The 22,716-nt window shown below is 40.9% G+C and overlaps 1 protein-coding gene across 2 annotated transcripts in view; it reads right to left on the reverse strand.

Moving 5' to 3' along the window:
• pdgfaa (platelet-derived growth factor alpha polypeptide a) overlaps positions 1 to 16,236 on the reverse strand; it is a 37,839-nt gene extending 21,603 nt beyond the window's left edge. The window contains exons 1-3 of one of the 2 annotated variants that reach the window (XM_043711349.2): positions 15,468 to 16,236; positions 14,293 to 14,389; positions 7,625 to 7,729 (exon numbers count right to left, since the gene is read on the reverse strand). In XM_043711349.2, the coding sequence (XP_043567284.1) occupies positions 7,625 to 7,729; positions 14,293 to 14,389; positions 15,468 to 15,527 (262 nt within the window). In that variant the 5' untranslated portion in view covers positions 15,528 to 16,236. The remainder of the gene's footprint in view (positions 1 to 7,624; positions 7,730 to 14,292; positions 14,390 to 15,467) is intronic. The other variant, XM_043711350.2, reaches the window with a different exon arrangement.
• Between the last annotated feature and the right edge of the window lie 6,480 nt (positions 16,237 to 22,716).

Below are 22,716 nucleotides of genomic sequence, written 5' to 3' on the forward strand. Positions count from 1 at the left end.
CATTCATTTTCTCATTGCCTACCTTCAGCACCAAATACAGACTTATAACTGGGCACCTAACATTCAAGAAAATTGGCCAAGTTCTGGAAAATGGGATTAGTGTAGAGAAGCCAGAAATGACTTGATGGGCCAAAGGGTTCTTCTTTATCATAATACTCTGTAACCATACCCAAGTTTCACTACTTATCTACTTATTCTCGATGATGTTTTCAAGAATACATTATCTTTATAAGCAAAGGAACTTAAGAGTCCAGAACACGAAAGACACGGATTACACAGTACTCTATGTAGAAAATCCATACTATAGCATAGTGACAACATGAACAACTAGGTGAGGATGCACTATGTTTTACATGCCCTTTGAAAGCTTTATATGAATGACTTCATGTTATTTGGATTTATTTTCTAAACAACATACTCTATTTATACAATATGGGGATTAAAGAGGAGTTGGATCTTGCCCAAAACTGCTGTCAAAGGAGAACCCACACAATTCCATTCGAGGTTCTATCGGTATTTCGGCATGTTATCTCTTGTGTCCTTGCCAACAATATACATTCAGTCAACACAAATACAGATGATGTGGTCATTATCATGTTTCAGTTCGTAACACCTTGGTATGCCCAAAATGGCTGTCTTATTTCCTATATTATAACAGTAGCTACACTTTTCAAATACTTAATTAACTAAAGTGTTTTGGAACAATCTAAAATCATGAAAGTTGCTATATAAATGTGATGCATTCTTTCTTTAGAAGATTTTGAGATGATGTACTGCCAGGAAAAATGCACCACAAACAATACTGAATCTTGAAAAGTGTCAATATTACAGAGGTGGTGGTGCTTGTCTTAAAACGCATGAAGGTGGATAAATCCCTGGGTCCTGATCAGATGCACCCCAGAACTTTATGGGAAGCTAGAGAAGTGATTGCTAGACCCCTTGCTAAGATATTTGTATTATCAGTAGCCAAGGGTGAAATGCCAGAAGACTGGAGGTTAGCTAACACGGTGCCATTATTTAAGAAATGTGGTAAGGTAAAGCCAGGGAACTACAGACCAGTGAGCCTGACATCAGTGGTGGTTAAGTTCTTAGAAAGGATTCTGAGGCACAGGATTTACATGTATTTGGAAAGGCAAAGATTGATTAGGGATAGTCAACATGGCTTTGTATGTAGGAAATCATGACTCACCGATTTGAATGAGTTTTTTTTTGAAGAAGTAACAGAGAAGATTATGAAGGCAGAGCGGTAGACATTGTCCATGTGGACTCCAGCAAGGCGTTCGACATGACTCCGCATGGTAGATTGGTTAGCAAGATTAGAGCACATGGAATATAAGGAGAACTAGCCATCTGGATACAAAATTGGCTTGAAGGTAGGAGACAGAGGGAGCCGGGGGAGAGTTGGACTGGAGGCCTGTGACCAGCGGTGTGCCGCAAGAATCGGTGCTGGGTCCACTGCTTTTATCATTTTAATAAATGATTTGGATGTGAATACAGAAGGTGTGGTTAGTAAGCTTGCAAATGAAACCAAAATTGGTGGTATGCTTCTGTTATACAGAGCACTGTTGAAACCATTGGAAGTGACTCTACATGAGGCTGAAGAGAAGTCCATGTACTTACACCATAAGGTGTACGAGCAGAAGTATTCAGCCATTCAATGAGATCACAGTTGATCTGACAATACTCAACTCCACGTTCCTGCCTTTTCTCCCATAACTCTTGATTCCTTTACAGATTAGAAACCCTGTCTGTCTATCTCAGCTTCACATATGCTTAATGACCAATCCTTGACAGCCTTCTTTGGTAAACATTCCATAGATTGTCGACCCTCAGAAAAAAATCCACTTCATCTCAGTCTTAAATAGGCATCCTCTTAATCTGAGATTATCCCCCCCAAGGGAAACATCTCTTGATCTTGTAAAGCCCCTTATGAATATTGCATTTCTACAAGGTCTCCTCTCACTCTTATCACCAATAAAGACAAACCCAACCTACTCTACTCAGCCTCTCCCCATAATAAAATTCCTCCATGCTAGCATACCCTAGTGAACTTCCTCTGGACTGCTTTCAATGCCAGTATGTGTCATTAGAGAAGGGGACCAAAATGGTTCACAGTATTCCAAGTGCGGTCTAATCGTGCTTTGTATAGTTTCAGCAAGACTTCCATAAGACCCTTAGATACATGAGCAATGAGGCTATCAAGTTTGCTCCACCATTCGACTATGGCTCAGGAGTTTCTCAAACCCATTCTCTTGGCTTCTCCCAAAATCCTTGATCCCCTACCAATCAAGAATCTCTACTTTTATACTCCATTCTCTTTTATCTAAAGGTCAGCAGTTCATGTGCCTTCTCCATTAGCCACTGAATTTGGACGCTAGCTTTTTGAGATTCATGCACGAGAATCCATAAACCTCTCTGTGCTGAAGCTTTCTGCAGTCTTTCCCCTTTCAAATAATATTTAGCTCTTCTATTCTCCCTACCGAAGTGCAGAACATCACGTTTTCTGACATACTCCATCTGATAATTTTTGCTAATTCATTTAACCTGAACCTATCCCTTTGGTATCCTTGTGTGTCATCCTCAACTTTAGTAAAACAAAATAATTCAAAGTATCAATTATTTAAGAAAGGACATAATTCCATGAGAAACAGCTCAGAGAAAACTCACATGACTGTTTCCCAATATGAAAGGGTTATTTTATGAAGGTTGGAAAAGTTGGATCTGTATCCACTGGAGTTTGGAAGAATGAGAGGTGACCTTATTGATCCTGATGGGATTTAAATAGGTGGATGCTGAAAGTATATCTCACCATTTGGGAGAAGAAAGTTAAGGATATCAGGGTAGTAAGGAAAGTGGTGTTGAAAGCACACTTAGATCAGTCAAACTTTTATTGAATGGCTGAACAGTTCAAGGGGCCAAATGGCCTACTTCAGCTACTAACTAGTATGTTTATATTCAATTTTAGAAGCTGCAAATAACAAGGTAAATATTTGAAATCCAGGCTACTATAATAGGTGATAACAGATGTCCATTTTTCTTTGATCAAAGTTGAGATCAGAATGCATCGAAGCAGAAAAGTTCGTAGTCAGGTTGAGTCAATTTTTGAGAGGTGTCTGGCTTAAGTTAAGTCAACTGAGTTGACCAATTCTTATGGTCAACTGGAAAGGAAAGAATTTTTAAAAATTGGTTGAGGTTTACAATGCTAAGTATTATTTGATGGACCTTGCTGCAAAGTGTACTTTGATAATGGTAGGATTGTTCTCACTCTATCACCAACCCCACAACCAGTCATGAACGAACACATATGCACACACACGCACACACACACACACAGAGTGGTCATGAGTCAACATTACACATCAAGAAATTGTACTCCCTAAATAGCATTTCGGGCAGGAAGAGTGAAAAGTGGCAGGAATAAGGAGGAACAAGTGAGGTAAAACTAACAAGGAACATTCCAATTCCACTGTTAATGATCCATTCACCTGAATATTAGTGAAACAACAGAACATATTAATTTAAAGATTCTTTCCTTGCTATTGGATGTCACTTACTTCAGAAACACTCCCACTATTTAGAGGCACAATAGTGACATCTAGATGTACAAAATCAGTACAACACTTTGTGCGCTATTGTATATCACCATTATTTCTTTCTCTCACATGACTCCCCAAGCCAGGCCACAACCAGACATGACTTTGTGCAGGTTGAAGCAGTCTGCCCATTTTTATAGGCTTCCTTTCAATCATTGTTACTGCTACACAGAATTGTGAAGCTCTGTAGAACAAAATTTGCTCTTTGGTGTTAAGTTTCCACTTTCTGACCAAATGAAAAGCCAGTGAAAAAAAGGTTCAGTATCGATATGGAATATGAAAATGCCTGTTCCAAATTTTGTTAGATTATTCAGGATTTCAAAAAAAAAAAATCACACATTACCTATGTATAACAAACGCTCTTCGGACTGTTCTAGTATACATGGATGTATTAAATGTCATAGCAGTTTAGTCTCTATTCCAGCTGATCATCAGCCAGGGTGGGAGTCTAGCCCAGTTTTGTCTACCCATGCAGCTCAGGTCAGACGTAACGAGCGAAAATCTTTATAGCTGACAGAAAACAGTCTCATGTTATTTGACTGTTCTAGGTATATTGATGCAGATATAAACAAGTTTTGCAGCAGTACAATGTGTCTTCAGCTTCTCTGCAACATGTTGGGGCATGAATTTGAATTTAAAGAATGTATTGGGGCAGGTTTGCTTACATGAGGATTTTCCACAGTATGTTTCAACTGTACAAACTACAACACTTTAGAAAGAAAATGTCAAAGGGAAAATATATTAATAAATGACCATTTAATTTCATATACCTTTAAAATTCATACTACATTACTGGGAATCAGAAGTGAAATACTGTGCTTTGTGCAACATAACAGTCATTGCCTGTATGATTAACAGAGGGTTGACATAAACAACAGTTACACAAGCTATCAGTACAAATGTATTAGATTTTAAACAGGATTTTGAAAATCTAGGAGATTTAAATGAGGATTTGAAATCTGTAATTTGGATTTACAACACTATAACAGGATTAAGTTCATTTTACTAACACAATGACTGATACTTTGCTGTTTTGCCAATTTTCTCATGAAATAAAAGTTTGATTAAATCACTAGCCAACAAATTTCAAGGATAGACCATGACATATTCAGCAGTCTGAATGTACTAATCTATAGTTGTCAGGGTTTCAGATAATTAGTGCTACATTTTGTTTCAAGGTAAACAAATGTGTAAAAAACACTATGGGGCTGGTGTAACCTACTCAATTAGTAAATCTACTAGCTATGCTGGAATAGAATTATACTGACATAATCCCCACATTCAATCTCTGGTCTGTGAAAGGTTGTCTGAACTTGCTATGGTAAGTTATAAGGCAAGAGTTGACTACGAGAGTCTAGAAGAGGGAGAATGAGCAGGATACTTGCCCCTAATCACTGTCCAATGATGTTTGCTAGAAGGAATCATGTAAATGCTGGGCAATGACAGGATCAGGTTCAGTTGTGATACTTATCAAATATCCTGCTGTTACACACTGTTTAAACTGAAGACAGTTTAGCACATGAAGACTGGCTTTCAGAGGATACCCAGCATGCATAGAACCATTCCTCATCCTTTGAACAGAGGAAGGGATAACAAGATTTAATTGGCAGAACCATTTTAAGAAGCACATGGTGAATATTAGATACCTACAGGCAATTCTATTTCTAAATGACCATTTTTTCCAAATAAAAATGGAAAAGGTTGATCATTAAGGTTTGACCAAAATACCCGATGTTGTCTCCACAGATCCAGCCAAACCTGCTGACTACTTCCAGCATTTTCATTTCAAATTGCCAGCATCCACAGAATATTGCTTTTGTTTACTTTTTTAAAAACATCTTAGTACCAGGCTATTTATTTCACATGTTGAATTGCAACATTTTCTGAGAAAAGGAAACCATGCTTATATGTACATTAATTGATGCCTGGATGTTCATTACAAAAAGGAAGTCAAGATCAGGCTCAGGTGGGATCATAAACAGTGACAGTGAGAATAAAGCTCAGGTATTACATCAAGTTAATCTGAATTCACAATGTGAACACATAACAAAGTGAACTTTGCTTTTCTTTCTTTATCAGAGTTTTAGGCTATTTTACATTATCTATATCCCTTAATTCTCTGGGACAATGAAGAGGCAGCTTGTTTAGTCCTCTACCAATGCTCCTCCTCAGCTGACAGCTATGATGAACTAAAATGACACACTCTCTAACCAAAACTTCACCTAACTATTTATTTAAAGTAGAAAACAGACTTACTATGTAATGGCTGACTGGTCCTGATATTCAGTAACTTACATGTTATACCTATAGCACCCTGTTATTTATATTACTTATCTTCAAATGCTGATTCAACAAGCCTCCACCAGACTCCCAGGAAAATTATGCAAGGTCAACAATAAAGATGTTATCATTTCTTCCTAGTTCTTTGATGCCTTTCTACTTGTGAGTAGAGCTCCACAAATTATAGAATCACCACAATAATTCAGAAATAATTCCAAAAGATACAATTTTAAGCAATTTAGAGGAGACAAAGTAACAAAGTAGCACACCTCAAGGTAAACAAAAGTGAAAACATAAGGTGTTTTCCAATTTAAGTATTAATCAACATTTAAAGCTATTAAGTATATTCTATCTCGTTGGCATTGTATGTTTTTGTAAGTTTGGCAGTGATACAAAGTTATGAATTGGTAAATAGGAGTCTATAAGCAGGCACATATTCTGTACCTATTGACTTTCTAGCACAATTTTTATGTTATTTATTCATAAACTGTTTTGTAATGAGAGTATTGTTTTTCCTTGGATAACAGGCAGAGCCTTGCCAGTTCCAGAAAGTATCAGTTTTATAAAGTTTATAACTTTGTGCCTCCAATTATTGAAGCCCTGCTCTGGGTACACAGCTTTGATGTGTTTGCCCCACTGTCTTTGAGGAAGTTAGAGGTAGGGAGAGGATCTATGTCAATATTTCTAAATGGACCTGCAACAATTAAAGACTAGCGACACAGTGTATGCGGGTTCCCAGTTGTCTGCAAACAATGCTCTGATGGCTCAGTTGATTGGTTTACAACTTAGATCAGTCTTGGCTAAGAGAAGATGCAAGCAAAATCAGCCAGGTCACTATTTGCTATCTAGGTACCCTGTTAAAGGTGCAAACCATAGAAACATTGAGTGTGGCAGAATCACCTAACAAAATGTTTGTGTGGCTTGCCAACAATTCCCATCTGATTTTGCATGTGAGAAATAGTCACGTGAAGATTTACTGGGATGGGTGGAATCCTACCAAGAGAGGAAAGAATTTGAAAGAAAATCCACATTGTGTAGTTCTTTCACTATGGCCCTCTTCTTATATTAGTTTTACTGAAATTACATAGAGCATATCACACGGCAGTAACATCAAGGAGTTCAGGTAACAGCATAAACAGCAAGCAGTCTAAACACTTTGTCAATATTAAGTCAATTGCAAGGTGTGCTATGTCTTTGAGCCAAACTACAGCTGGAGCTATTCAAGATAACATTTACAGGTGCAAAGCTGCTCAAGTCCATTTCTATATGGTTTGGGCGGGGGAAGAACACAGTTTGCTAGTTTCAACAGTCTTATGACATGAACTACACAATAATAGGACATGTCTATACCGCTGCATGATATAAAGGAATAATACATCTCATCTCAAATCACCAATAAGGGGAACATGAGCTGACAATCAGTATTACTTTAAAAGTGAGCAAACTCCATGTCACACTGAAATCATCCAAATGAATGACATCTGATCTGATCCTCAACTGATTTCTAAGACAAAGTCAGGATCACAGTATCACCATAAGATTCTGTGATATTGAAATAATTGTCTAATACAAAAGAATTTTAAATAATTCAGATTGTAATCACTTCCATCTTCACAATATTGATAGACCTGGTAAACCTCTCCCATAAACTGCTTGATGTATCCAAAATAGGTACTACTGCATAACAAAAATAAAGTTATACAATACTTAAAAGATACTGTTACAAAATAAAATGGTAAAACTACACTTACCAATACTTCGCCTTCTGCGTATAGGTGCTGAACGCTTTGTATATTCATGTTTTACTGCATTAATACTGTGAGACCTTAAATTAGATTCTGTGTGATCATCATCCCCTGTGATATGAGGAAAAATTGTACATATGAGAACTAGCCATATCATTTGATACACCAAGTACAATGTTAATATTAAATGCGCGTTTAAATATTTTATGTTGACTGTCATCATTCCTGCAATCAAACACAAAGAATTTCATTTATATTTCACAGATGATCCAATCTCAATTCAAAGCAACAGTTAGCATACTATTTAGCGACATGAATCATCACAGCCAAGCACATGCTAATGTTCCAAGCTGGAAGCCATGGATTCTAAGGTTAAGTATAGTGAACCTATTCCTTGTCCTCATGAAAAACCAAGGATGTAACAGTTACCAAAGATGGAAATCAATCCACCAGGCATGTTTCCCTCAGTATTACACTAAATTGTATATTTAGCCAGTAAGTTTTCATGACAGCTACAATGTTTTTTTTTAATGGCAAAGTGCATAAAACATACAATACTGTTAAATGCACTATTCGCCTTTGAGGACTCTCAGAGTGTCAATTTGTGCTAATTCAAAGTACAACAACTACTGTGAGATACGACTTAAGTGTTACTATAATTATACCAATCACGAAAATAGCCATTCATCAATACAGACATTGTATAAGAAATAAAAGTCAGGGATCCAGTCTCACCCATGTTGTATTTTGTTCATTAACAATATACAATTAATTATTTTCTCCACACAGTGATCATTGTTACATTTTAAAATAATTTTCTCCCCCATTTTCCTCAATTTCTGAGCATCTAAGAGTTCCACTCCCAGTTGTGCATGAACAACTAGCCTAATTTCACATTTGTACCATGTTAGTGTGCTGAGGTGGGAGAAGGAAATTAGCTTTCATTGGTAATCCTGGCATCTACCTGAACATTTCCAGAAGGGGTCGTTGGACAATAATCAAATGAAAAACTTAATTGATTCTTCCCTTCATTATCGTAGGGATGCTGCAGCCATTCTGAGTATCCCCACCACCAACCTCACATGAGATCAGTTAAGTTTCACAAATCTGGAAATAAATCAACCACATAGGTATGGCACAGAGAAAAACTGGACAGGTTAGTAAAACTGCAATCCTCCACACAAACTTTCTTCCATGCACGAACCTTGTTCAATGTTTTCCTGACACAATAAACTGATATCTGAGAACAGTTTTGGGGTTTATATTTAAGATTAAGGATAATGTGGCATTGAGCCACAGAAACTAGAAAGTCCCAATTTCATTTACTCATGTGTGCTAAAATAATGATTTCAACTAAAATAACAGGCAGGGGTACCACAGTTAATTTCACAAACTGATGTTGGGGCAGGAGAATCCCACACTTGATCATTTTTCCATGTTTAGAAAGGTTGCAAGTGTGGTCACTCAGTAAGGGCATGTAACAGGTTTAACTGTATTAAAGGTTTCATGCTCGGGTTCACACTTTGAAGATTGTAGCACTGGAAGGTGTCCAGCAGATGTGGAGCCACAGCCCCACGGTGAGACAGCAAGCGAGAATATTTCTCGACACTTAGGTCTGTTTTGTCCTTAAATTGCGATGGCACTTCAAAACATTACTCGGTGAAAAGTTACAGTATTTCTTTAACAGATCTCTTTACACATTTCACTTTGTCTTGGTCCTAAATATCAAATTTGTAATCAAAGTTAAGAAGTGAATATAAGCATTTATTGATCATGTTTAACATGAACAGCATTACTGTATTTCAAATTTAAAACAACACTCCCTACAAGGGGTGGCATGGTGGCTCAGTGGTTAGCACTGCTGCCTCACAGCACCAGGGCCCCAGGTTCGATTCCAGCCTCGGGCAACGGTCTGTGTGGAGTTTGCACGTTCTCCCTGTACCTGTGTTGGTTTCCTCTGGGTGCTCTGGAGGATAATCCTAAAATGTGCAGGTCAGGTGAATTGGCCATGCAAAATTGCCTGTAGGTCAGGTGTGTCAGTCAGAGGGAAATGAGTCTGGGTGGGTTACTCTTTGGAGGATTGGTGTGGACTTGTTGGGCCGAAGGGCCTGTTTCCACACTATAGGTAATCAAATCAAAATAATAATGTGAATAAGTAATCACCAACCAGTAATTATTGCTGAGAATGAATGATAACACAAGCTTAGCCAACAAGGTAATTAATTACATCTTTTTTTCAGTAGATCATCTCAGGTTTAATAACAACACAAAGCTTGCTGCCACCTCTGTCAATATCCCACACCCTGGGAACTGGCAGCTTGACGATACCATGCTACATTGTCTGTTTATAATTAGTAAGTCAGTCCCCAGTTAAAGACTACTGTAAGAAGTACCAACATGTGACAGATGTTAGAGTTATTGAAGCTGTCTGAATTACAGGGATTTTTGAGTTTGCTCCTCATTTGCTGGGAATATGATAAACCCAGCAAATTAAACTCCTACGGATCCAGAATAAGGCTTATGCCCGAAACGTCGATTCTCCTGTTCCTTGGATGCTGCCTGACCTGCTGCACTTTTCCAACAACACATTTTCAGCTAAGGCCCAAATCTCCAAAATTTCTACAGTTTTTCAGTTCTCATTTCAGAAAGCACTCAAAATGCTTTCAACATGCAGAAGTAGACAATTACTTAAAAATTAACAACAATAATAGAGGAAACTCAAAATAATAAAATAAACTGAGCTGAAAGTGGAAATGGCAAAACAGGATAAAAATACAAAGATTTAAGAAGTGTTCAATAAATAAGTGAACATTTCAGCAAGGAGAAAAGTGACATCTGAACACAAGAACAAAGTTAATTAGGAAAGTCAAAGAAAATACTAAGTAGGCACTAAGGAGGTTTAGAAAACTCCCTCTCAGGTGAATTAACTTAATATCCCATTTCCTAGCTACCTGCTCCATCTTTGCCTTTGGCAACAATGCAAGATCAAGCCGATTTGTTTGTAACCTTGGTGTCATATTTTACTCCTGAGGTGAACCTTCAGCCTCATATTTACACCATCACTAGGTCTACCTTAGTAACATTGAAACTCTCATTTCCCTCATACTTTCTGACTATGACTATGACTTTCATTAACTCAAAAATCCAGCAATCTACTACACTGCAGGGTGGTCTTCCAACTATGCCCATCTGTAAACCTGAGACCATTTAAAACCCTGTTACATATGTCTTAACTCACACCAAGTCCTGTTCACCTCTCACTACTGGACTGACTAACTTACACTAACTCCCAGTCAAGCTAAATTTTGATGTTAAAAATTCTCATTCTGGTCTTCAAATCCTTCTAGGGCCTCACTCCTCCCTTTTGGTTCAATCCACTTCAGCCCCACAACTATTTGAGATATCTGCAGATTAATTCTGACCTTTTAAGTATCCCCAATTTTAATCACTCCACTACTGGTGGCTGCACCTTCAGTTATCTTGGCCCCAAGTTCTGGAATTCCCTAACTATACATCTCTCTACCCTGCTTTCTGACTTTTAAAGTAATCCTTAAAACCTACCTTTGTCCAAGCCTTCAGCCTTCTGACCTAATATCTCCTTAAATATCTTAGTGACATATTTATATCATAGTACATCTTTGAAGCACCTTGGAATATTTTACTACCTTAAAAAGCCTAATACAAGTACAAATTGTTGTTATTTGCTGGGTTGTAATCTACAGGCATTGGGCACCCACCAGTACCTTGCCCAAGCATTTTTAATTTTGACAGCAAGTATTTGCAGCTGGCTTTACTATAGTAAAGGTGAACAAGTCACAGCAGAACACAACTTGGCCTTATCCAACATAAAAACACAAACCTCATTGCCCCACACAGTCCTATTGTAATATCTTGGCCATTGTCACAGTTAAGATCAATGAACCCACCAGAGTCCAATTAAAACAGAGGGTTTTTTTCCTAAATTGGTAAGGCCAGTGCCACTCCAGGGAATGTAAGCACCTACCAACTCATCAAATGAACAGTCCTAGAGCAGTATTAACTGCTACAGTTCTTCACCACATTCAGCCAATATAAATTTATGAATTAAAAAGTGTGCCATTGTGGAGCTTACTAAAACTTAAATGATCACTTTTGTTATATGACACTTAAATTATGTAGCAGGCAAATTCACATAATTTACTTTTTAATATCTCAGAAACTTGAAAATGCTACTTTCAGTTCCCATTTTCTTATTGGGGGAAAAAAAAGTCAATTTTGAGTCTGTCATCACTTACCCTTCAAAAGCAGTTGCTGGACCAAGACCAAGCTAGAAATCCTGAGAGAGTTTTGTCCTTTCAAACCTGGGTTGTTTGTTTTTATTTGAGGGGGAACTGGTGTAGGTTTGGTGAAGAATTTAGGTATGGTGCAATAATTCTACTGCTGTCTGAACAGATAAAGTCTCCAAAAATTTCCTCTACATTTGTTTTTCTGATTTAGCAGTTGTCTGAATAATACGTTAATCTGTTTTCTTACCCCAGTCCCATTTATGAAAGTCATTGTTTATTTAATCTACTTGTTCTAAGGGTTTCTGTGTGCCTGAATTTTACTAACTTGCAAATACTGTTACTGCTTGTGTTAACTTTACATTTTGTGTATGTAGATGTTGGCAACAACTACAATGCACATATCAAAGTATATCAGGGTTTTGTTTATATCCAATCAAATGTGTTACTTGTGTTGCAGCTTTTTTGACTTGCTTCTGGCCACCATGCAACAGATTACTTCAAAAATCAGTCAACACAAGCCTGCAACTCACTGACCTGTCAAAACCTGCACGGAGGTCATTTGGCTCCTGCTCAGGTGTTCAGGTCTGTTTGTATTCAGTCTGAAGTCATTCAGACCACAAAAGGAAAATAAAAACAGAGAAGCCAGTTTTTGTTGTTTACCAACAAATGCAATGACCAGAAAGAGGATTTTGATGGAGCAGTTGACCCCTTTATGAATGTTTTATTGCACAGAATGTATCTAAGCTGGGTACCTCCACCACACTCTCTCCCTTTGAGAGAAAGAACATACTATGTATTATAATTGTGGAGAGTGTGGTGCTGGAAAAGCATAATGGGTCAGGCAGCATCTCAGGAGCAGGAAAATCAGCGTTTTGGGGCAAAATTCCTTCATTGGGAATATGTATTATAATAGTATAATACCTTCCTGCATGACTCTTTGTGAAACCATGATCATGCATTTTTAAAAATGAATTGCTAATAATGTTTTCAATTTTGCGAACTATGTTGTCAGACATATGAATTAATTTACAACGTCAGCACAGAGTATGGCATGAATTCTTAGCTCTGTTGACGTAGGCTTTTAATTTACCATCCTAACACTGTGGCAACATCTCATCTGTCTTTCAGACAGAGATCTTAAACTTGCCCTCTCAGATATATTTCATGGAACTATTTAAAAGAGAGCAGGATGCCTTGATGCAATTTCACTCAAACCACATCATTAAAACAAACTATCTGGTAATTACTATTGTGGGATTTTGCCCTACACAAATTGGATACCATATTGCAATAGAAGTAAAAAGGTTCTTTGGTGACTGTGAGATTCTTCGGAATATCCCCATGGATGTGAAGTGCTACATTAATATAATGTTTTTCTCCCTTGCTCAAATATTTTTAAAAAGTTGTCTTCAGTGTCCAATTGCTGTTAATTGACCAAAAGCTTTGAAAAGAATCAGTGGCTGTTAAGCATCTGATGGCCTTTTGTTTTAGAAAGGAAACAGCCCGTGGAATGCCAGAATGCGGGTTCAATACTCCATGATCAAGAGGTTCTGCCTCAAGAATACGGTGGACTTCAATAACTCACTCCACCGTTTTCCACTAAAATGGAATACCTTCGAGGTCTATCCTCATTACTGGAACACGGTTTGATACATTTAGAAGCTTTTAATTGCAATATGTGACGTCTTCCGTTGTACAGTAATTCGAATTAAACGTTCAACCAAGAAATATATTTGAAGTTGAGCTGTCTGCTTCTGTGTTATGACTATCACCTAACATTTTCTGAATGTTCTCCACAAATAGCTCGCTCGGGTTAGTTGTTAGGGGTGCTGTCTACATCGAAGGCATATTTAATACTAACACTCTGCATCAAGGAGAACAGTGCTTTCTCTGGTTAAACGGATCAATGTGCTGATCTTCATTACTAAGGGCGTCTCAAGCGCTTGCTGTCAGTCTTGACGCTTGTAATTCACATGACATACAACAACCCAACTGTGCAAATATAGAGCCGTTCCGGCTTTGCACTATAAACGCCTTAAATATCATGTACTCTGGCTTGGTGTGGGACGGCGGACGCGCCGTGCCACCACGAGCTGACTCCTAAAATGCAGTTCCAAGCCCATCACAATTTATTTTCCTGTGTATGTGGGGAGGAGGGGTTCTAAAGTGGAGCGCCCCGGTTCTCACACAAGGGTTGTAATGTTACAGAGATCGCTAGCTGCTTTGCAGCCTGTCTGCATTAATGCTTTAAGTCAGGATTCTGAACCTCTCAGACTTCATTTCATTACACGAGAAACAATTGATAAACATGACAGCCAGCGTGAAATGTGCGGTTTACTATTACAAGGCAATAACGTGGTCCCATGTGCGAGACAAAGAAGGTAATATATACATATAAACATAATTTACCTACGGATTCAATCTCCAGGAGGCGCTGAAGATCGCGGATGCTGGTAATATCACTGTGTGCCAGCTTCTCAAGCAATTCGGGGGGAAATTCAGCTTCCTTGGAAGTAAATGAGGCAAATAAGCGAAAAAAGGCATAAAAATAGAATAATCGACAAAACAAATGACGCATCGTCCTCCTCGATGAAAAGTTTTAATTTTAAAAAAAAGAGTAAACTCTCCAAGTTCTTTAGAAACTTTATAAGTCATTTGAATGAGTGCAGAGCTTGACCCGCTCTGTGTGAAAGGGGGTTGAAACAGGCCGAGTAAAACAAGTGCGCACTTGAGGTTGTGAGCATGTCGCCTTCAGGTCGAATGCTCAGCCCCAGCTTCCCGCAGTAAACAGCTCTGAAGTGACCGACAGGGAGTAAGATCATTTTGCAAACCACCATTGCGCTCGTTCTCACTGATTCGCAGTCAGTCGCCGAGTAAAATGTAGCAGTGCTAAATCAAGCGCACCAGAAAGTTAGTGGGCTCGGTGTGGAGCACCTGGTGTTGTGTTTCCTTGTAACTCTCGCACAGGCTGATACTTTGATCAGAGAGAGACACACGCTCTAACAAGAGACCTCAGCCACTTTGCCCGCAAACCCAGCCTTCCAGCGATAACAATAATTTGTTGTGCTGCTCTCCCTCCCTTCCAGATCTGGTGTCTTTCGGTGAGAAGGTAATAAAAGTCACCATTCTGGCCACTCACGATCGTTTTGCCTTATTTTTTCTCTCTCTCCACCCCACTTAAAGAACACCGAGGCGTTTCGGAGCACAAGCCAAGACCTGCCGCAAAAAAAATGCTGTCATGCACCAAGTTAGTGCAAAGCACAAATATCCATTCCCTGAGGGAATTTTTTTTTTTAAAAAAGCAACAGAACCGTTTGATCAATTTTAACGGAGGGGAATATTTGCAAGCACATTTGGTGGAAAACCCGGCGCAGAGTTTGCCGAGCAGACGAGCTGCGACTGCACAGAGCCAGGGACTGGTTAACAAAAGCACGGCTCGTTCAAAACACACACACACACACACAAAAGCTCAAAGAAAATAGCAGAAGAACCATCCGCTATCACTCAAGATAAATAAAGAGAGCATGGACAGCAGGGAGCCGTGAGGAGGTTAACAGTTACCGTACTTTAAAGAAATACCTTACCTCTGTACATGCACAGGTCAGGTAACAAAAGCCGAGCATGAAATAAACCGTGGCTCTCATTTCGTTTCACTTCAAGTTTGTCCTGCAGCGAGAATCGATCATTTAGGAGCTTCAGCGGCGCCCCTTTCGCAGAAAAAATCAGTACCATCCCTCGGAAAAGTCACTAAGAGTGTGAGGATTTTTTTTTTCTCCCTGTTTCACATTGGATTTGTACAATTCCTTGCCGTCCCCTCTCTCTCTCTCTGGCATCAGCAGCAGACCAGCCGGTAGATCTGCATATTTGTTCAGATCAGACCAAACTGAAAAACCCATGAGTCAACACTGCACCGGACTGATACGCCCATCACCTGTCTGGCTGCACACAAAAAAAAGGGGATGGGACACAGAGTCTCTATGAGAGAGAATTTATCATAAAAACCGACTTATTCCTGTTCTTTTGAAAGTTCACCACTTGGACGATCCCACTTAAAGATCCAGATTAAGAGAGAACTCAAAATCTGGCAAAGTTTTTTCTTGGAGTTTCCCCCCCCCCCCCCCAATTTAATTCTGAATTCACTTGGGGGTCAAGGTGTTAATTCCTGCAGTTTATAGGGTAGCGGCTGAAGTTCAGACGGTCCGCCAAGGAGAAAGGGGTTCCTTTCGGTTCAGAAATTTCTGCTACTTCGGATGGAAAATGCTGGAGCCGGTGCAGAAGCGCCTTGGATGGTCCCACTCTTACACAGGAACAGAGGCTAATTGTGGAGCTCCTCATAGCCACCCCCCCCCCCCCCAACTCCAACCTCGGAAAGAGCTTCAGACTGAGACAGCTTCACATCGTGCCGCCGACTGGCGACTGATGAGGGCAGCGAGAGGCGGCTCTCGCACACGGTCTCCGCCCAGGCAGAGTTTCTTACGGCCCGCGGCTGCTGTCCTTGGGCACACGCTGAGCTCACTGCAATGTGCGGCGGACTCACTCTGACCCGGCCCGGTCCCTGCAAGCCTGGAAACTCAGCTCCGCCTTTCCACTCACTTGTACATGGCCAGCAGAGAATTTAGGTTCCTAATCCCGGAGAGGGTAGTGGGTGACCGGGGGGGGGGGGGGGGGGGAGGGATGGGTGCGTTTGGGGAATAGACCGAATTAGGGGGGTGGGTGGAAATAGGGATGAGGATGGCTGGTGAGGAGGAATAGGGGAGGCGTGGATGGGTGGGGGATGAAGAAGTGGTAGAAATAGGGAAGGGGTGGATAGGTATGGAGGAATAGGGGAGTGAATGGATGGGGGAGATGGGTAAGGAGGAAATGGGAATATAGAAGGGGTAAATGGGTGAGGGGACTGGGGAGGGGGATGGATGAGGGTAATAGGGGAGGAGGTGGGAGGGAGAGATTGGGGAGGGGATAATGGATGAGGAAGTGGGGAGCAGTGGGTGGAGCAAGTGGGTGAAAAGGTGGTGGATGTGGTAGAATTGAGGTGGAACAGGAAGGTATGGGATGGAGGGATGGGAAAAGGGATGGTGTGAATTGGGCAGTGGTAGAGGTAGATGAAGGGTTGAGATGGGATTGCGGGATAGAATGTGGAGACAGCAAGAGGAGGTGGACAGGAGAGTGGAAAATGGTAGGGCAGAAAGTGGCTGAAAAATAAGGGAGGGTGGAGGAGATGGGGGATGTGGAGTAGTGAGAGGTGTCAGGACAAGGATGGCTTTGAAAGCAAGACAGGATGGAGAGAAATGGAGGTGGGGAAAGAAGGTTCAGAAAGTGTGGGCCTGAAGGACAATGTGGTGTGACAGTCGGAAGTGATGGAGGAACATGAGAGTAGACGATGAAAATGTGGAGGGAGATAATGGATGCAGGAGAAATGGGGAAAGGAATTAAGTGGGAGATAGTGGAGAGGAGGAGCAATATGGGAAGGAGGGAGAAGGTGCAGTCGGGCAAGAAACTTGAGAATAGAGGGCAAGAATGAAAAGGGAAGGAAGAAGAGACAGCAAAACCAAGGAAAGGAAAGATGACAGCAGAAGAATGAAATTATAATGAATGCATACCTCAAAACTAGGCCACTTGGCCTATCTAGTCAATGCCTCTGTTTATCTTCCATACATGTCACTTCCCACAATTTTTCACTTCACACTATTACAATGTGGAAGGGTCTGAGAGAAATATTGCTAAAAACCATTCTCCTTGGGCAAAGTATTGTACTACTCCCATAGTATTCCTGTTTCCCACGTTTCTTAATAAAAACTGAAAGAACTGCGGATGTTGTAAATCAGAAACAAAAACAGAAATTGCTGAATCTGGTTGCGTATATGGACAAAAATCAGTTAACATTTTGTGTTGAGTGACTCTTCCTCATAATTTTAAACAATGGAAAACACAATAGAATTCTGACCTGTACCCATCTGTATTTGCCCAGAGGTGGGTGAAAGCAAGCTTTGGGGTTAATCATGATTGGACTGGAATTGTCTGTTCTCCTCAACCAAGTCCCCTGGAAACCATAACCCCTTCCTGAAATTTCCCCTTCTCTCCAAGGCCTTGACATCTCCACCTCACTAAGCCCACCCCTATGCTCTACCTTCATGCCTTCGTACTTCCCCACGTTCCTCCAAATTTCTTTCCACCCCCATTCCTTTTCCCCTCCCACTTTCCTCCTCCCTCTATCCCTTCCCCTTCCATCCATCCCTTCTCCCTCACCATTTTGCCCCTTCCCCTTTACACCTCGCCTCTTTCTCTCTCCCGTAATTTCCCCATCACCCCATTTCCCCTTCTTCTCCTCGCCATTTCCCACCCCCACCCCATTTCCCATTCTCTTCCTTTTTCCCTCTCCCCTACTCCCACCCCGTCTCTCCTCTTCCCACCTCAATTTCCCCTCCGCCCATTACCCCATTTCCTCCACCTCCCATATCTCCTCCACAGTTGTCCCTCCTCCTTGCTCCTTCCCAATTTCCTTCTCCTCCACTGTCCCCATCTCCATTCCTCCCCTCTCCAACCCCAACCCATCCGCTTCCCTCTCCAGCCCCTCCCCTTATCCCTATTTACCCCTTATTTACCTCCGCACCCCTATTTATCCCTTTTATCCCCTACCCCATCCCCAAAATACTCCCTCTGCTGGCGACGCAGGGTTAAGCTGCCGTTTGAATAGCCGCGAGCCCCGCTGCGCATGCCCATCTCGTGGGACGTGCCGCAGTGAGTAGCCAATCAGAGCCGCTCCCACCCTCCAGCGCGGGGCAGTGACGTCAGGGGATGCCCCCGCCGGCCGTGTCACGTGCGGCTCCCAGGATGTGCGGAAGCTGCCAGCGGTCGAAGCCGAAGTAGTCAGCGCCTGCAAATCAGTGAAGCCACTGTCCTGTTTGCCAGCAGTTATTCACGGCCCGTTTCCAGCCTGTTAATCATTAAGCATCTTCGGTCCTGAATCATGCCTGCCTGTGTCAGCGCTCGGTTTGGGTGTGAAATTTGCGATGCACATAGTCTTCTGCCTTTGATCTGAACTCATTTTGAAGCAGCGGGATCAGTTACGAGATGAAACAAGGCATGCAAACTACTTATTGCAAAATGACAGATTGAGCAAATTAGCGTGGTGGTGCAGAATCAACTTGCTTTTTGATAGTTCCGTGGTATGGCGCCAATAGGCCAGACTTTGATCGAAGGGGAGTGGGAATAGTGCAAAGTACACTCAATCTGCTTTCGTAGTCATATCTTAATCCTGTCAAGTGGGACAGGAGCTTAATAAAGATCATCAATTTTATTAACGTTTTAATTTGTTGTGTAATTCCTGTAAATACACATATTTTGTAGCATCTGAACAGAGTAGTTCAAAGTAAGCAAAAGGCAACCACTATAGCGTTCGCAAACGACAAGAAATCAATAATCCTGTTTTCTATTCTTGATTATATCACCGCACGGGGCTTTTGTGTAGTTCTTGGGAGCATGCCGAAACTAAGTTGCTTTAAACTCAGTCGGCGCAATTATGCCATCTGCAGTGACAGCTAGTGCCCGTTTATTTGGTATTTAACCCAATCTTCAGCGCAGTGTCAAACTGCTCACAATAAATGCACTAAAAGTTCACATAAATCTTACTCCTAATTTTGGATGCAGATGTAGATTGATTTCAACATGGAATGTCGTCGAGAGGGTGATATGGCGGCTATTTGAGTCAGCTGTGGGTTCAGTGGATCACACACATTTCTGAGTTAGAAGATCTGGTTCCCACTAACGGCAGAGCGCAGAACGGAAACGGGGATCAGGTATTGAATCAAATGTTACTTTTTAGATGAGACATTGCACTGAGGGCCTGTGCGCTCTCTCAGACGAGTAAGTGAGTTCTCTCTAATGCCCTGCCTACATTTATTCTTAAATCTCCAACACATTACGTGGCCCTCACCGCAATCCTGTTTTGTGGGAGCTTACTGTGCATAAATTATCTGCCATTTTTCGTACTTTCAAACAGTGACTACACTCTAAAAAAGTTCAATTGTCTGCAATTTGGAATACCCCGTGGTATAAATGGAAGTCTTTATTTCTCTTGAAAATCACTATCAATTTCTAATGTAACTTTCTATCTGCTCAGCAAAAAAATACAAGGTCAATGGCTCATACGTTCCATCTGTCTCCTATCACGAGAAATATGTCAGCATGCATCACATTAAGATTGATTTATTGTGGGGGCTGCATTATCCCTCCCTCCAGGCAAATATCAAGCAGGCTATTATAGTAACCATCTCGCATCTGCCATTGAGTCACAGCAATAGGGAGTCAAGTGTTCCAGACACTTGCATCACTACAGTATGTAAATCTGTTGGTAAAGTACAGATGATAGTTAAACACGGGTGGTACAGAGACAATAGCAACAGTTTAGAAATTTTGTACACAATGTTGTGGTATATGTACACCAAACTGCAACATCTAATGAAACGTGAATGTTGATATGTCCCAAACAAACACAGAAATTACTGGAAAAACTCAGCAGTCAAAAACACAGCAAGCCCTTCAGACTTTTCACTGGACTCAAAATGTTAATTCTGCTTTCTCTCCATAGATGCTGCCAGACCAGCTGAGTTTCTCCAGCAATTTCTGTTTTTGTTCCAGATTTCCAGCATTGGCAGTTCCTTATTTAATGTCAGGTTGACCTGTCCCAATTGTTTTCAAGCAACATTGTTTCTCCTGGCTCAAATCCTCTGGGATCATCCCCCAAGGTAAACACAAGCTTGAATTCCTGTTTCCCCACTTCCATTCCACCTGAAAAAAAAACCCTTGGAATTTCTGGGACAATCCAGGAGTGTGACCAAATATGCCGCAAATTCCTGGGTGAGTGCAGCTGGAACAACATTCCAGGATAGATTGAAACTATCCAGGATAATGCAGTCCACTTTATCAGAACCCCATCGAAAATGGAAAAGCAATTCCATTCAACCACCTGGCGTCTGAAATAGTGAGGGCTATCCACAAAATGCTCTGCAGTAAATAGCCAAAGCTCCTTTGACCTGCAAAATCGAATGTCAAGACAGGTTCAACATTAAAGGACCTGTAGCTGCCAGTTCCCCTCCTGGTCACAATATATCACAGCTCCTTCATGACTGCTCAATAAAAATCTTTGAATATCCTCCCTATGAGTACTGCACTGGCTTCTTCAATACACAACTCAACCACATTCCCAAGAACAATTAGGAATGAGCAATTAATACTAACCTTGCCAGTCACACGCTCATCACATGAATGAATGAGTTCACCATTACTTCTGGCTCACAAGGTAAGAAACTCTTTTTGTCTCGAAAACGAAGGTATCTTTCAGGTGCCTCAGTTACTTCACCTACTCTTCCTCCTCCTTTTCTATCTTGACTGTTTTGAAATCTTTGATATGGTCAAGCAGGTCATCTCCCTTCACCACTTTTTCTGTAAATTTAACTGTTGTGGCAGCAATTTCAATGGTTCGACTATTATATGTCCCAACATGGCCAGGCCACCTCCGATAACAGCTTCCCTTCCTTACACCCCCACAATCACCCTTAGCATGAATTGCATTGGCATCCTTCTTCACTTTCACTTTATCCCCATGCTTTAATTCAAGATGGAAGGTGACTCAGCAACTTATAACCTCAGGACATTCCAAAGTGTAATGCTGGTGAATAAATACCTTTTGTAGCGTAGTTACTGTTACAATATATGTAAAAGCAAAACCAAATTTACAGACAGCAGGTTCCCAAAAAAGAATAGAATAGAAGGGTTACAGTGTAGAAACAGGCCATTTGGTCTATTGAGCCAGCGCTAGCTCTTAAAAGTGTTCAGCTCATCCCACTCCCTTGCCATCCTCTGTAGCCCTGAAAAGTTAACCTGTCAGGTCATTATCCAATTTACTTTTGAAAGCCACAATTGAATTTGTGTCACATCCTCTTGGGTAGTGCATTCCAGATCCTGATCCAACATGGCCTTTGGCTCTTCTGCCAAAAATCTTAACTCTGTGTCCTTGGTTCTCAATCCTCTGACCCATATCACTGCAACCATTCTTGTGAATCTTCTCTGCACCCTCTCCAATAGTTACGTGTCCTTCCTAATGCGTGCTGGCCAGAATTGGACACAATACTATATTTGAGGCTGAACCAGAGTTTTATACAGATGCATCATCATTTTCATGTGTTATTCCCTATACCTTTATTTGCAAATACCAGAATTCTAATGAACCACTTTCTCAACATGTCCTGCTTGTTGCCACCTTCAATGACTTGGTCACACCATTTCCCAAGTACCTCTGCTCCCACACTCCGCTAGAATTGAATTCTGTACTTTATATTATCTATCCTTGTTCTCCAAATCAAAATGTATGAGCTCACAATTTTCTACATTAAATTTCCTGTCCACCCATTCCATCAGTCTACCTATATCATTTTGAAGTTGATCATGAAGACGTTTGGTATACTTTCTTTTATTGGTCAGAGTATTGAGTACAGGAGTTGGGAGGTCATGTTGTGGCTGTACAGGGCATTGGTTAGGTCACTTTTGGAATATTGCGTGCAATTTTGGTCTCCTTCCTATTGGAAGGATGATGTAAAATGTGAAAGGGTTCAGAAAAGATTTTCGAGGACTTTGCCAGGGTTGGAGGATTTGAGCTATAGGGAGAGGCTGAATAGGCTGGGGCTGTTTTCCCTGGAGCGTCAGAGGCTGAGGGGTGGCCCTATGGAGGCTTATAAAATCATGAGGGGTATGGATTGGATAAATAGACAAAGTATTTTTCCTGAGGTGGGAGAGTCCAGAACCAGAGGGCATAGCTTTAGGGTGAGAGGGAAAAGATAT

Source organism: Chiloscyllium plagiosum, unplaced genomic scaffold (assembly GCF_037043375.1).
Source record: "Chiloscyllium plagiosum isolate Xiang-an unplaced genomic scaffold, Cpla_swu_hap1 HiC_scaffold_20, whole genome shotgun sequence".
Classification (NCBI taxonomy): domain Eukaryota; kingdom Metazoa; phylum Chordata; class Chondrichthyes; order Orectolobiformes; family Hemiscylliidae; genus Chiloscyllium; species Chiloscyllium plagiosum.